We start from the raw sequence: 16884 nt of genomic DNA, 5'->3' as shown, positions 1-16884 counted from the left end.
ATCCCCCAGGGAGAAACGTTCACTTTTTGAGTTGTCACTGCCACTTGGCTACGCAAACTGTGTCAAAGCAGAGAGCTGCTGCCTTTGATGGGCTGCCTCAATGTAATGCCATTGCAGTCCCACCTATTCCTCATTAAAGCTATATGCAGCTCCTGGCTTGGTTGGTTGTTTTCATTGTCTAGGTTTTGGGTTTCTTTTTGCTTTGTATGTTGTTCAGTGCTCTCCTGCAGAGAGACAGTGGGGATTACAGCAGTCACTGTTTTTTTTTTGCCTCAAGTTTGTATGTCTGGCTTTAGAAATGTGTCGGTCAATGGGAATGAAATATAAAACTACCCTGTTCTTGTAATGCTTGTCTTGACACACAAGCGTGAAAGGAACAGCAAGTAACTCATTAATGATATAAGTAATTATTTTTTGTCTTCTGCTGATCCAGGCTAAGGTAGCCAGAGTAAAATCCACACTACAGAAACTTAACTTACCAACTATCAGCTGGATTGTTGCAGTCACTTTGGAAGTTCTACTTCCAGCATTGTGTATTCTTCCATTATTGCAGAACTGCAAGCCTTCATTTCCCCCGATAAATGCTGGGTAAGAAGAAACAGTCACCAAGTACACGGCTCATCCCACAGCAGCTCCTGTCAAGGCCACCTGCGGCGAAGATCCCCCCTCCCTGCTGCCTTCCCCCCACCCCCGGTCCTGCAGCAGGTAGGACTTGAGCTCCCTCTACCGTGAGCCTGGAGGTACTGAATGTACATGGAAAATCAACGCTGGGGGAACTCACGTGCCGGGCAGAGAGGAATATGCTTATGTTGCAGAAAGCTGGATGTTACATCGGGTATTTCCACGCAGGTATTTCTTCAGAACGTTAAGGGATGTGGCAGTTCCTACTGCTTTTTAAGAGCAAAGGACAGAAGACTTACTAAAAGCTGAAGCAGCACATGGTTATCTTTATTGCCTGTGTAACACCTGCATGAAGCGAGAAGCAGAATGCAGTATAAATCCATGCACGACAGACACATAAATGACTCTCAGCAATCTTCCAGATGGAAAAAATAAACAGTCTGTAGGTGGATACCTCTACAACCTCATTAGCCAGGTCTTTCCTTTACAAAGATTGCCTCAAAGCTGGTATTTTAAAATGGTATAGAAATGCTTATTTGTCTGTATACTAAGTAAGTGAATTGACTTCTTTTGCAATAAAAATATAGTTAAGTTCTATTAAATTTTCTTCTGAAAATAAATGTTTCTATCTTTTTGCTATGACAATAAATTACAGCGTACCACAGATGTAGGCATTAAGCAGATTTATAAATAAGCAGGAATTATGTGTTTCACCTACAGCTTAACTGACTTCAAGGCATTTAGTAAGAAATAAGCTGAAGATGCATTTATAATCCAAACTCATTTTGTCAAGGGAGAAGCGTGTAACTGAAGTCAAGGTAATGAGATTTAATGCTGTGGTACTTCTATGTAGGATAAGTATTCATGAATGATCTGTTCCTCCTCCTCCAGTGTTAAATCCAGATAATCCTCCTCATGTTCAGGAATATCCTCTAGGATTTCATTGACTGCATCCGTCTCCATGTCTTCATCTGTTGGTGAACTAGAAGAACCTTCAATTAAAGAAAAAAAAAATAAAAATCAGCGGTGATTTCATTGCTGAAAGAAGTTGATACTTTCCCTCTTTCAGCAGAATGACTGCTCTGCAAGAGCCAATTACTATCAACTACTTCTTATTTAAAATTGCTCTACCAGTTATTGCAGGATGGCCAATTTTCCCTCTACTTAAAGCTGCAGGAAAGCCTGTAGTTGTACAACAGGGACTGCTTGAGCAATAACAGCTAATATGAGACCAAGTATGAGTTTCCTCTTTGCTAATGCAAGTATCAGTTACAGCTCTATCAAGATAAAGAGCATGTGGTCAAATCAGCTTCTGTATCACACAGATTCAGAATAAAGCTTCATGGCAATCAAAAAAAACAAGGCATAGCAAAGCCAAAAATCTTCAGCAGTAAGTCCAAGAAGAAAGACAGTCTTACAAAGGTACTACTTGCTCTCTGAGAGTACAGGTAGGGAGAGGCTGATTTGGTTTTGGTCTTAATTGGTATGAGTGATTTCAGTTAGATGGGAGAAGCTAGAATTATCTGTGGACTAGAAAGGGCCATGTATTTCTCCCCAGTGACATAATGTGGACACCCAAGGCCTCCAGCTTTGCGTGCTAAAGCCATGGCTGAGTCAGCAGCCACTCCTTTCAGCTTCTCCCAGGATGCCCCTGAAGGTTACCTCTTCCTTCTGGGAAGTATCTGTCTTGTGTAGAGCCTACAGCTGACACTATACCCCTTACAGATCATATATGGCCGGGACTGATTGTAGGGGCTATAGCTTATCTGGGGCTATTGTCTGCCTCACTGGTAACTATTGTACCAAGGAAATCAGCCTGAGACCTAACTCAAAGCCCTCTACAAGTAATGTAAGCAGAAATCACATCATCAGCTTGTACAAAAAGCAGAACAGCCTCCTGCTTTCTCTAGTTGTTGCATGCAGCAGTTCTTACTTGCTGACTCTGTGGGCGAGTCTTTAGATGAAGTCGATTCCTCGGATGGACTGGACCCCTCTGGAGATAGCTGAAGTGAATCTGGCAGAACTCCCCCATAATGAGCCAATGTCTGGGAAGCTAAGTGAATGTTGCCTTTAAAGACCTTTAAAGCTTGCTTTGCTGACTCGCGGCTGAATCCCATGTACATCAGCTACAAGGGGTAGAAATAAAGACAGAGAAATCCAAGCTCAGTCAGCATCAGTGACTGACAGGAATCTGACAGTCACTCCCCTTGCACAAAGGAAAGCTTTGCATACCAGGAATTCCAGGACACTGAGTGTGGCTTACTGGAATAGCTAACAACAGGGCAGTGACCTCTTACAGGAATGGGAACGTTGAGCAAAATCAAGAGCCTCTTGTTTAACATCAGGCCAGCTCTTCAGTTTTCAAAAGGAACTTCAAAGCACTCCAGCATTCCAGGAGCATGCATTTATTATCTTTTCTATGCAATATAGTTTTCCTACCTGACATTAACTATCAAGCCACACTAGCTACTGAAGAGCTTTTCAGATGGCTCATGATGAGAAAGACAGATGTCAACTCTTTCCTAAGTGCACTGCAATATGTTTAAATACCTGAATACATTTCTTCTCCGATGCCTTTTTTAGAGTTAGAGCACTAGAATGCCTGTACTTCCCTGAGCACCTCTCAACACATTGATGTGAAGGGTAGGAAGTAAACAGGAACTACACTTCAGCCCAAGTGTGACTTTATTTACAGATGCAAGACAATGGAAGTGTGACAGAATACAAGGGACATGGGATAAAGACTATTTCTACAGCTTTACTTAAGAAAGAACTAGTGTGGTTGGAAGGGTAATTCAGAAACAAGACTATCAACTCCTCAGAAAGAAAAAGATCTGACTTACTTGGTCAATACTTTCTTGTGAAACCTGAAACCGGTCTGAGGCCACAGAATCGTCGTCATCGTTTTCCAACAGTAACTCTGGATTGTCTAGAATAAACTACAGTAAAATGGAGAGGGATCAGAATAGAGCAATACAGTTACATTTATCCTCAATATGGAGAAGTGTAGTTGATACAAGCAAAACCTCAACTATCTTAGCATGTGATTCACTGGGTTAGGAAGTAGAAGTTTGGTCATTACAGTTCAAAAAATGGTACAAGCTCACCAATACAGAAGGCAGAAAATAAGAATCTGCTAAGCAATGGAATACTTATTTTTGTACAAAAGCAGTATTCTTGAAAAATCTTACCTTAAAAGCTTGGTCCAGGTTTCCTTGTGCATGATGAAGGGCTACTTGAGCAGCTCGCTCTGAGTAGCCCATACTTTTTAAGGTGTTTATGTCTTCCAGTCGCCGTCTTCTTTTAGCTCTCTCCTCCCTCCTTATCTGTGCCTTTTCCTGCAAGAACACAGCCATTACAAAGCTAGCTGTGTATGGGATTGCTTCCACCTTCCCCTGTGCATAAGGGGTTTCTTGGATTTACTTCTTTTGAGCTTGAATTTCTTCAGGAAAAAGAACTTAATATTTTAAATGCAGATGTCACTGCCAGACAGTGATCACTAAAATGATTTGTACTCTCATGAGCAAGCACTGCAGCCATGCTTCTGTTCCAAAGCCTCAGCAGATCTAATCCTCTGCTAACACAGATATTATAGGCCCTATGTATTAAGAGGTAAGCCAGGTTGGCAAATGGGCCTGTGGACAAGACCTGCCAAGGACACACAGTCGGGGTGGGCATGTAGCCAACAAGATCTCAAGCCATTTGAGTTTTCTATCCACATTTCACTGTCTGAAGTCTCAAAGAGCCACTTCTACTTACCAAATGTAATTTCAGGCACTTTGGGCATGGATATTACTGTCAGCTACTTATACTTGAGTATAAAACAGCCTTCTACCCTCATGGAGTTTCAAGTCCAAACACTTCTATTAAGTTGTGGTTTCAAACTTGTGGCAGCAGATGTCAAACTGTTAGTCACACTAACAGTGCCAAGGCATCATAATTTAAGTCCTTAATTTAGCACCATGGTGTACTAGTTATGCAAAACATGATCTTAGGGACATCCCAACAAATATAATCCTTGGTTTAATGCTTTTACTGCCCCATACCTCTCTCCTGTTGGAAATAAGGTTGGCAGCATGTTCCACATTCCCATGGCACGCTCGCAGGGCAAGGCGAGCTTCCTGTTCAGAAAACCCCAGGAGTGAGAGGCGATAAACTTTTTCAGGATCTATGTACAGTTCCTCATACAAACGAGATGCCTGTGTGTAAAATGAACAACATGACATTACTAACATGCAAATGGAGAAAAAAATCTCCCCATTTTTCTGAGCAAGCAATGAACAGGTAGAAGGCACAATGCAGAGCCCTAACACAGGAACATACTTCCTTCAGTAAGTTCCTAGTGCAAATAACTTGAAAGCTCTCCCTAACGGTGCCTTACCTTCTGGATGTACTCAGCAGCCTCCTTTTCTCTGCCACTGTGATAGTGTCCTATTCCCTGCAGAAGGTAAAGCCGTAGAAATAAAACCGTCTCACGGCCATAGCTTCCCTAAAGAATTGTTAAACAAAGGGGAGAAGGGGGTAAGCATATGTTAGAATATCCACTTGTTATCAATAGAACACTATACATATTTAATGAAACTGTAGTCACTAGCATGCAATGCTCAGTATGTAAATAAAGTGTCACAGTGAAATCTGCACATATAAACATATTTGCTGTGACCTTGTTGTCAAGCCCGTTGCTTTCACAATGACATAACAAGCTAAGCAAGCACAAAAAAGCTTTAAACTTCTAAAAGAGAGCCTTGGAATATTTGAACAGTAAATGAATCAATGCAGGAAAAAACCATAACAAAGCCACCCTAGTTAAATAAAACCAGCACACCTTGATATCAATAAGTCTTTCATGGTTCTCCCCATAGCACCTCTGGAAGCATCTGTGCGCTGTGGTCAGCTTTTTCTCTGCATCATCCAGGCAGTCCAGCTGTTCCAGGCGGAAGTAGCACCACACTATATCTAGCTGCAGTACTGCATAGTTATCAACTGTGTTCAGCAGCTCCATGCTGCACTCACTGGGAAAATAAAACTTGCTTTTTAGGGGGGTGGTTGTTTACCTTTTAAAGCTAACAAAACAACATGCTAGGAGTACATATACTCATATACGTATCCTCATAAATACATATGTAAACTCTTATACATACTCGATTACTTGAGGAAGCATGTGCTTCATATTTGAGGTAGCCAACTGAGGCCAGCAGAACTTTAATAAAACACCAATGTCCCATCGCTTTCACTAATACCTAGGACACTCATGATAACACTACTTCCCAAAGTATTACAATAGCCACAACTCATTATTATTATTAATATTTGACTATTTAAGAAAGCATCCATTTAAAAGCAGGATAGAATTAAACACTCTATAACCTTCAAGACGACAGAGATCAATCATCTGCTTCACTGCAATACACTGGGATCTGCGTGAGTCTCCCTGTGCATGAGCACAGATAAAGGGGGGTTCTCAAAGATAACAACTTAGGGTTCTGATTACTGACAGCAAATTAGATTACCAGAAGAAACCCCGATATGGTTACTGATCTCTGTGCTCTGCTCCATCTTTTTCAGGAGCAGTGAATTACGGGAGTGATTGCAAAACAGTATGTGTATCTGCCTCTCAAGATACAGCAATTTATAGCCTCGTACATTATCAATGAGGGTTTCTGTTTATGTTAATATGACAGACTAAATGGCCCGGTGGCTGTATCTGTTTCAGCTGTTCTACATGAAGCCACCTATCACCACAAGTTAGAGGCTTCACCTGCTATTTCCCAGCTGCAGAGAAGGTGAGAATCCTGGGCAAAACAGGCACTGATTTACATGGGCAGCCAGGGCTAATGGTGTTCCTATATTTGGCTGACAGTACAGGAAAGCCAGATATAAATACTTCAAAAGATTCTTACCAGAAGTGTTTGTCAGCATCCAACAAATACGGCAGTGCTATTTCATATTCCTTCTTTTTCATTAATGCTCTGCCCTTTTCATGATAACCCATTGCCAGCACAAGTGCCTAGAAAAAGAACATATCAAGTCATTTCTGTACTCCTCTCAGCTCTCTTTTATAATTAAAAATAATTATCCGGGTAATCCATTAGACTCTTTGCTCTTCCTAGAAGAATACCATTGTATCAGTTTGGTAAGAGCCATATTATTTCATACTGCTTGATATTTTTATCTCATTAAATAGTATTAAAAAAAAGGCAACGAATGCTACTGGCACATGAAGTGAAGCACCGAATTTATTTTAAATCTAAAACCCCAGACAGATTCTCAGTAACAAGCAATAACAAGTTAAGGATTTTGCAAGTCCCACACATTCTAACAGTACCAAGCTTGTTTTGCTTTACTATTAGAACTATCTTGTATAACTTTAGTGATTCACTTCCTATAAAACCTCAGATCTGATAATTATATCTTGAACACGGCAGGAAAACTCTCTAGTTTCTGCAGGATGGCAATTTAAATAATAATTCTTGGCAGACACAATCTGTGGTAGTTCCTCTCACTCAAATTCCATACATCTGATGTTTTAACTTTCAGGGTGAGGTTTTTAGCACCTCATCAGAACAACGTGCATTGTAAGAATGGACAGCTATTTTTTCCAACCCTTTGGAAAACACAGTGTGCCTCAGCAGACTCCAAAGCAGCAGTTAACACATGCTGGGGTCTATTCATTGTTGTTCCCCCTCCCCTTTATTTCTTTTTTCATTTTTTTTTTGTTACATTTGTAAGCATCTCTTACTTATCTTCAAAAAATCCAGCATCTTAAAAACAGCATTACCGCCATTCTTCTGCTCTAGCAGCCAACATCAGGTGTGTCACCCCTCCTGTAATGACTGCATGCACCTGGCCAAAGACTTTCAGATGGGAATGTGGGGTTTGAACAGTGAACAAATTAAAATCTGAGAGGGGTCACAATGTAGAAGACCTCAAAACTACTTTTTAGAAGTCTGATTGTGTGAGACTGGGGAAATGGTTTTAAGTTAAAAGAGGGAAGATTTAGGTTGGATGTTAGGGGGAAGTTCTTCACTAGGAGAGTGGTTAGGTCCTGGAACAGGCTGCCCAGGGAGGTTGTGGATGCCCCGTCCTTGGAGGTGTTCAAGACCAGGTTGGACGGGGCCCTGGGCAACCTGATCTAGTAAATGTGTATGTTTGGTGGCCCTGCCAGGCAGGGGGGTTGGAACTACATGATCCTTGAGGTCCCTTCCAACCCGGGTCATTCTGTGTGATTCTGTGAGACTCAATTTCAGCTGAAGTTGACTAAGCCTAACAATTAACTTCATGTAGTCCTAGGGCAATCAAGATTTAGAACAGGTGCCAGGAAACAAAGTTAAAACTCACCTTAAAAACAAACTAAAAAAAACACAGAACAAAACCAGACATTGACAACACAGGAGACTGTGCAAGACTAAACCTACAATTAGATCAGCAGTTAGGGGGCTGTCTTCAGATGGCTGAAGTATTATCTCCAATTGCAGAGTTCTACTTCGTTTCCATTTCAAAATTATTTTTACTAAGCAAATATCTAGTCGGCCCAGCATACATCTCCAGAAAGCCTAACTGTATTTCTATACTGTATTTGAAATAGCTTCTTAAAGCCTGACTCATCAAGTGTCTTACTAGCTCAGTAAGATAAATTTTACCTACTTTTTTGGCTTGAGGAGGAATTTCGATTGATCTTCCAGTCTGATTAGCTATATCTAGATAAGGAGTAGTATCTGCATCCAAGTACTCCTCTGAAAGACAAGAAAAAGCAGTCTTAGTTGCAAGTAACTTCCAAAAGAAGAAACAAAAGGTTTGTTAGATTCTTTTTATATTTTACATTGCTTCACACAGAGCCTTGAGGACTATATATAAACTCTGTCATACTCTGGCATTTTGCTATAAATGACAGCTAGTAGATATCTTAAGAAGGCCCTATACAGGATTCAAAGGCTGGGGTCTAAATTACCCCTTAAGTCAATAAAAACTCACTTCCTTTATTTGTTCAAAATCTGGCATCACAGTAGGTTAAAAGCAGCTTTGTTCACATACTTTTTATGCATCTGGCAGGAATTCATTACATACTCAATTTCAGTTTCTTGTTTGTGGATTTTCTCTATTTTATTGTTTCAAAATGATTTTTTTTTTTTTTGCCACCTAGCAGTGCAATTCACAGATACACTTAATCTCATTTTGAAATATTATTACTGTTAAGTTGACTATATCCCTTTGACTTAATCCACAGTTGCTAACAGTTAACAACAAATGCAATGAGAAAAGAACAGCCACATTATAAACCTGACTGACAAGTGGGTTGTTCTGCACAACGCAACCATGGTTACACGTAGTCATACTTGAGGTAAACTACAAAAAAACTCTAAGACTTATCATTCATTATTCCACCATGTTTATGTGTACAATAAATTTAAAGCCTGCTTTTAGAATTGTCAATCCCTTAACCATCAAGTGCCAATTACATAATAATTGATTCATATTATATCTTTCACTAAGTGTAAAATATTTCCTAGCATTCCACTAATTAGAAGAGGAAGTTTTAATCAACTCAGTTTTCAAGTTGGCAGAAAACTACAGAAATATAAACTGAAGTGACAGTACAGGCATTATTCCATGCTGAAAAGCTAAAGAGATGATCTGTAAGATGCCCAGCTCCCCAATCCCACACCAACCCTTCCTTCCTTGGGAGTTGGGCTTATTCAGCCTAGAGAAGAGAAGGTTGCGGGGTGAACTCATTGCAGCCTTTCAATACCTGAAGGGAACTTACACCCAGGAGGGGAGTAAACTCTTGGGAAGGACTGACAATAGCAGGACACGGGGAAATGGTTTTAAGTTGAAAGAGGGAAGATTTAGGTTGGATGTTAGGGGGAAGCTCTTCACTAGGAGAGTGGTTAGGCCCTGGAACAGGCTGCCCAGGGAGGTTGTGGATGCCCCGTCCTTGGAGGTGTTCAAGACCAGGTTGGACGGGGCCCTGGGCAACCTGATGTAGTACATGTGTGTTTGGTGGCCCTGCTAGGCAGGGGGGTTGGAACTACATGATCCTTGAGGTCCCTTCCAACCTGGGTCATTCTGTGTGATTCTGTGATTCCTTACCTCTCTCTGCTAGGATTTCCAAACCCTTCTTAGTTCTTTGCATCTTCTCACTGATGTCTTTCTCTTTCTTGCGTTGAAGTTCTTCTTCCTGAACTTTTCTTTTTGTTTCCTCATCACTTTGTTCCAACTGAAGTACCATCACTTTTGCATTGTGTGTTACACCTTGATCTTCAAGGGTTTTTCCTGCAAAATACAGTATTTGGATCACATTCCTCATACTTTATCTGTGAAGAAACCATTTTACATTGAAGTGCTGCAGGAAAAAAAAAACAACCTCAACAGCCCCTTACCTTGCTTGCATTATACTGGAGAACTACAGACATTACCAGATCCAAGTATTCAGTCATCATCACTGTGAGTTACTGACATCTTCCACAGAAACTCAAATCAGAAGCACATTTGCATTTAAGAAATGCTTTTAAAATGACTGGTCTGTTCCTTTCCTTGCACTTCCCTCCCCACCCCCCCCTCCAAAGCATTCAAGAAATACAAGTGTTTCTATTTCAATTAATTGATCTCCAGGCAAGAACTGTGGTGTTAAACAATGAGTCCAGAATCACACACCCCAACAGTACCAGCACATAGGAAGTGGAAATTAAATCCAAGTTCTTATTATCAATTTCATGACTCTAATTAGATCTGACTTCTAAACATGTCAGCTGCTCAGATAATCCATAAAAAAGAAAGGAGCTGTTGTTAGTTCCCACAATGTATCTGAAACACTGGACATGTGTAACACATTGCAAACCAGTTTTTGAATGTGTAGCTATATAATATGGATTGGGGAAATTTATGTGGTTTTTTTTTCCCCCTTAAACATCTATTTTGGGTATTTCAACACTTCAGAAAACAGATTTTCAACACCTATTAAGGGATTCCTATAATCAGGAATTCTGGGTACTTTGATCATTACTACTTTACTTGAGTAAAAGTACTTGAGTACTTTGATCATTACTACTACTAGAAAGGGTAGTTAGGTACTTGAATAGGCTCCCCAGGGAGGTGGTTGAATCGCCATCCCTGGTTGTGTTTAAGAGCCGTTTAGATGTGGTACTCAGGGATATGATTTAGTGTAGGGTTTTTAGAGTTAGGGTACTGGTTAGGCTGCAGTTGGACTTGAGGACCTTCAAGGTCTTTTCCAACCTGGGTAATTCTATGATTCTATAATTAGTTATGTTCACCTCAAAGCAGATACTGGCAAATATGACTGCCATTCCTTGGAGGTTTTCCAAATTAACAAAGCTGCAAGAAAGTTTGCTTGTAAGAAACCACAAACTGGAAAACAAACATAGCAGTAAACATAAAAACAGACTCAAATGGAGACAGTGTGCTTGACTAGAGATACATACCAAGGTCGAGCTGCTTCTTATTTATGATTATTTTGATAGCATTTTCTTGTAATGCATGCTCTTGTGCTATCCTGTCAAATAAATAATTGCATTTATGAATATAAACTTGTAAGGACAAACGGCATTTCTAATAGAATAGCGATAAAACTTGAAAACAACTATGTTCATATCTGGCTTAACCTTTGGCTTTGAAAGGCTGCTAAAAGTCAAAATAACATCAGAAAGCTTTCTATGCCATATAGGGAAAAGATGGGGTACAGAAAAGGAAAAGCAAAGCAGGCAGAAAAGAATCTGACTTCATTTGGGTTAAAAATACCAAAATAAAAGCTGGTTCACTATTTAGAGGACCTGCCTCACCACAGAGTATTGATCGCTGCTGCCTTCTCTGGTACTTGCAGATGATTTACAAAGGAGTCATTTCCACACTTGTAACTTTCCTTTTTTCTGTGTTAAGCTACCACTTTTTAAATGAAGAACTGCCCTATCCAAGAATACAGCCTACTCAGACACACCAAACATTAAGAAAGAACTTTTAACTGTGCAACAATATTGCACTGTTTATATCTTTGTGAAGAAGCACACTGTCATTCAGTACTAAGGCAAGAACCAAAGCTGATTACACTTACTGTGATCTGAGCTCCTTGCCAGTGATGAACAGGCTAGTTTCCAGCGGGACTTTTCTGCTCTGTAGTAATTATATTGGGTGGGAGAATGGAGGAGGAAAGGAAAAGAATATATCACAGTACTTTGGATATTTTCTTAATTAACCGTTTTCTAACAACTACAATTTCTTTTTCAAATAATAATCATGTTAACAGGGCTACTGTTTGACATACATATTATTAATTTCCAAGCAGGGAGCATTCTACTTGCTATACACTGCTAAAAATAAGCATTACCACTGCACAAAATTGAAAGTTAAGATAAATCCAAACTCAGAACCAAACAATTTAAACTAATTTAATTATGTGCTCCCAATCTTAACTGCTCTGTAATTACGCCACTCACCTGTAACTGGTGAAGCTATGATTAATTCCTGTTAGCGTGTCTGGTCCCAGATTAGATAAACCAGATTTTTAAATGAATTAATTCCCTCATGCCCAGTAGCATAGAAAAAAGAAATTACCAGACTATTTGTTTGTTTTAACTGCATGGCAAATACTTAACAACCGCTGCCTTTAGCCTGTCACATTCCTTGCTAATTAATTTTCATTACAGGAGGGAGAACAATTATAATTGTGTTTTTTCAGGTAATCAGTGGAAAAAGAAAACTTCTGAAGCACAGGTTATCTCTGAAGATCACCTTCAGCAGAAAAATTCTGCCTTTTTCCAGAGTTCCCACTTGCTGTTGTTGCTGAAATGATGAACGTGACCTTCAAGTGCCCCTAAGCAAAGAAGTTCTACTGTTATCCGAGCAGATTAAGATACACAGCTTTGAGGAAGATGCTGCTCCCACTCAGCAGAACCAAAACTAGAAAGCGATTGGAGATGGCAATTGTACAGGCAAAGCCAGTCTCTGGATAACACTAGTAAAAACCTAATTAAGAGCTGCTCTCTGTCCTGTAGAGAAGATCACGTGTATAAAGCTGAATCCTCTCAGCCTTCAAAACAGTAGAGCTGTATCCAAGCCACTGATGGAGATCAGTTCCTCACATCGCGCCTGACCATTGCTTGGTAAAACAGCAGGTGGCCCAGGCAGAGCTGCATCAGAGGGGATGCTGACAACTGTCATTATTGCGGTATGTTTTATGCAAGAAACTAAAGGCTGAAGCCCGGCTTTAAGGGGCACGTTGTTTGGAACCTCACTTAGAATAGTGAGTACCATCATAATAGTAAACCATCCCTTGCCTTTCCAAGTTCTAACACTGGAGGTTTAGTCAGCTGCCTAGGCTAGAACAGCCACAATATAAATCACTGTAAGAGCGCTGCCACATGCCATGGTTAAAAGCTAAAGGAGGACTATTTTATATTGTCAGCCAATGATGACACAGCACTCAATACGCTCATTGCAGCTAAAAAGAAAGGGGACTTTTAAAAAAATTAAAGCTGTCACTTCAACAAGAGCCGTGTTAATAAAGTGATATTCATTTGCTAATGCAACTTTAGGCATTTTACAACTGAAAAAAAAATCTGCTCTTTATTATTAATATGAACAGTTCAGACAGAAGAAATCAAATTGAACTAGACAGACACTCAAATCTAATTTACTTTCCTTAATTGAAAGATCATTTCTCATTAAATCCTAAGGGGAAGACAATTACTGGCCTCCCGACACTATATCCCTTCTTCACGATACTTCCATATATCTGAGGAACTTAAACTATATCTACACAACATCTTCTCCCTTCCAGCATAATAATAATTATCATTATTAATATCAAACACAGATCCATCATGCAAAACACCCAAAGAAGCTGAGGAAGAACACATTTGCATTAGATACGTACCTAGAACTCAAAAGCCCATAAAGTAAAGTTACTTATCCCAACTTTCCTGCAACATCACTTACTTTTCTCCGAGGCAGATGGATATCAAGCCTTGCAATCCCAGTCACTTTATAATTTTCATTTCCTGTTCCGCGCTCAATTGCTTTGCACCGTATTTCTTCCAGCATATTCTCTGCATCGTTCTCATTGATTTTCAGCTTGGATGCGTATTTCTGTACAAGCTCCTAAGAAAACAGCAAGAAAACCTGGCAAAATGCATCAGTAATACAACTGCAGGATACATGATGTCAGCTCAGATGGAATATTTACCTTCATCTCTTCACCAGCTTCTTTTTTATCATTTGTATATGGTGGTTTCCATAGCTGAATTTTGTCTTCTCTCAAGCAACTCGTCAGCTTTGCTATCAAATACTTCTTTTGTGCCATTCTTCTAAAACAAAAGCAAGCAAACAAAAAATACCATTGAGTATGAAACACATTTTGTTGAGGAAGGGGAAGCTAACAACAAAACTACTACCAAAAATTAGAACGTGAGTAACTCAGGAGCCCCCAGCTTTGGTATTTTGTGATAGCAAATCTCTTCCTAACCTCTCATATAAGCTATAATTGCAGAACACATTGATTCTTCAGAATCCGTGACAAAACTATTCTTTCCTGCCCTGGAAAGTGCTGCTCATTCCAATCCCTCTGCAAAATCACAGAATGACCCAGGTTGGAAGGGACCTCAAGGATCATGTAGTTCCAACCCCCTGCCTAGCAGGGCCACCAAACATACACCTTTACTAGATCAGGTTGCCCAGGGCCCCGTCCAACCTGGTCTTGAACACCTCCAAGGACGGGGCATCCACAACCTCCCTGGGCAGCCTGTTCCAGGGCCTAACCACTCTCCTAGTGAAGAACTTCCCCCTAACATCCAACCTAAATCTTCCCTCTTTTAACTTAAAACCATTTCCCCGTGTCCTGCTATTGCCAGCAAAATGTGTCAGTGCCTTTTGCCTTCCTATATGATTCCTGATGCCTTCCTGACTGAATGATCTCAGAGGCCTTATTCAATCTCAGTGATTCTATAGCAAGGAATAGAGAAAGCAGACAGAGGGTAAGGAAAGGATGATGAGGCGATCTCCGAAATAAATAACCAACACAAAGAAAATCTATTTACTTATGACTTGGCTCTCGTACACTGGGAATCGTACGGGAGATGCCTTTTAATTTATATAGAAAGACATTTAAGTTGTTGGCATTGAATATTGATTAAACTGCCACTTTGGAAGGGACTTCAAGAATCATGAAGCTCCAACCCCCTCTGCTGCATGCAGGGCTACCAACCTCTATATTTAATACCAGCCCAGGCTGCCCAGGGCCCCATCCAACCTGGCCTTGAACACCTCCAGGGATGGGGCATCCACAGCCTCTCTGGACAGCTGTTCCAGCACCTCACCACTCTCATAGTAAAGAACTTCCCCCTGACATCCAACCTAATTCCCTCCTTCAACTTAAAGCCATTTTCCCTTGTCCTGCTGTTATCTACCCTTTCAAAGGGTCGACTCCCCTTCTGTTTATAGGCTCCCTTTTAAGTACTGAAAGGCTGAAACGAGGTCATCCCGCAGTAAACGGCAAGAGAATCCTGAGCAAGAACTTAGGAGAGATGCTTCCACCAAGCAGCACAAACATCCCTGATAGTTTCACTTTCACTGAGCTTAAAGGGACCCTCCCCAAACAACCGATGGGGATTTACCAAGGGCTGTTCTGAATGCTGGACTGAGCTTTCTGTCACGCAAACGTCACCTTCTGAGCCAGCTGGGCTCAGAAAAACAAGCATAAAAATCAGGTTTGAAAGCCAAATCGCTGAGAAAAGGAGGTTTCTGAGCAGTCTAGCAATAAAACAAGATAGAAACATAAACAAGGTGCCATACAGCAGCTATTTAATGATCACTCGCGGCTCCAGGGCACATAGAGAAGCGAAGCAACTCAGCACACACCCAGCCCACCCAGCACCGACACCCTTATAACCCTGTGCCATAGGGATGAACTCCCAGCACTATCACAGCTCAAAGCACCACAAGGGCGAGGCCTAAAGCAGGCCGCAGTGTGAAGGGAAGCACCCACCTGAGCCCTGCAGTGAAACACAGGCCTCGGCGCTCAGGCTGAGGGGACAACGAGCCCTAGCAACCGCTGCCCCAACCCCCATAAAGACCCAGAAGCTTGTTCTGAGGGATAACAAGGCGGTAGCTCACCCGCTGTCGGCGGCCTGTAGGAGGGGCAAGGCGCAGGGCCCGCCCCCCCCGCCATGTTCTTACCTGCGGCTGTGTGGGGTGGGGCCTGCAACGCCCGCCTCCTGACCGCTACTTCCGGGAGGTCCCCGCTCTGAGGGCGGAAGTGGAGGAGTGGGTCACGTGGTGAAGCCAAGCGATGGCCGCCATCTTAGCACTTTGCCCTCACTTGTGGATGGGAGGTTTTTAATCACAGAATCAATGACCCGGGTTGGAAGGGACCTCAAGGATCATGTAGTTCCAACCCCCCTGCCTGGCAGGGCCACCAAACATACACATTTACTAGATAAGGTTGCCCAGGAGACCCCATAGACCCCATAGAGACCCCATAGACCCCATAGAGACCCCATAGACCCCATAGACCCCATAGGGACCCCATAGACCCCATAGAGACCCCATAGACCCCATAGATCCCCATAGAGACCCCATAGATCAGGTTGCCCAGGGCCCTGTCCAACCTGGCCTTGAACACCTCCAAGGACGGGGCATCCACAACCTCCCTGGGCAGCCTGTTCCAGGGCCTAACCACTCTCCTAGTGAAGAACTTCCCCCTAACATCCAACCTAAATCTTCCCTCTTTTAACTTAAAACCAGTTCTTTTAAGTTCTAATCTGATACTTTAGACACCTCCCAGACTCAGGAACACGTTTGCCTCCATTTCCTTTTGTACCTTCTGCTATAGGTCCCATAATGGCCCATTGCTGGGGTATATTCCTTAGGCAGCTGTGTGGCCCTTGTGGGAATCAAATGTTGTTTCTGCATTTAGAACAAAATATGAATATATAAGTGAAGAAATTTGCAGTTATTAGGTAAAAATCATAGTTACAAAGACTGCAGCTTCTGTCTGTCCAGCTGTCTGAAATAGAACTACTGGTTTTTGGTGCTGGACAAATAAGATCCAAAGAGGAGAAGTTAAAATAATTAACAATATGCCTGTATAAACTAGCAACAATGTATGTATTAATGTTTTGTTGTTCAAAAATACAAGTCATGACATACCTAAGGATGTGCCTGAAGAGATATCGGGAAGGACTGGAATCACCCCTCTCCTCTGGGCTCTTTGTTTAACAAAGGCCTCTAGGACAGAATGGAAGAAGCTTTAAAGGGAAT

The 16884-nt window shown here is 41.4% G+C and overlaps 1 protein-coding gene across 5 annotated transcripts; it reads right to left on the bottom strand.

Moving 5' to 3' along the window:
• Positions 1–927: 927 nt before the first annotated feature.
• Positions 928–15867, bottom strand: NUB1 (negative regulator of ubiquitin like proteins 1). Of its 5 annotated transcripts, none has more exons than XM_015852879.1 (15): positions 15802–15867; positions 13814–13934; positions 13567–13728; positions 11684–11742; positions 11058–11128; positions 9709–9891; positions 8266–8354; positions 6522–6628; positions 5447–5633; positions 5003–5110; positions 4668–4820; positions 3813–3959; positions 3465–3560; positions 2555–2747; positions 928–1613 (listed from the first exon to the last, which is right to left on the bottom strand). In XM_015852879.1, exons 2-15 carry the CDS (start codon positions 13928–13930, stop codon positions 1450–1452), a joined length of 1836 nt encoding a protein of 611 aa, XP_015708365.1. In that variant the 5' UTR covers positions 13931–13934; positions 15802–15867; the 3' UTR covers positions 928–1449. The 5 variants fall into 5 exon arrangements, with proteins under 5 accessions (XP_015708365.1, XP_015708363.1, XP_015708368.1 ...); XM_015852877.1 differs by having other exon boundaries at positions 15739–15822; XM_015852882.2 differs by lacking the exon at positions 15802–15867 and adding an exon at positions 15739–15761 and having other exon boundaries at positions 13814–13931.
• Positions 15868–16884: the final 1017 nt, after the last annotated feature.

This window comes from Coturnix japonica, chromosome 2 (assembly GCF_001577835.2).
Source record: "Coturnix japonica isolate 7356 chromosome 2, Coturnix japonica 2.1, whole genome shotgun sequence".
NCBI lineage: Eukaryota > Metazoa > Chordata > Aves > Galliformes > Phasianidae > Coturnix > Coturnix japonica.
Note: the sequence above shows the minus strand (reverse complement) of the source record. Positions and strands in the feature narration are given on the sequence as shown.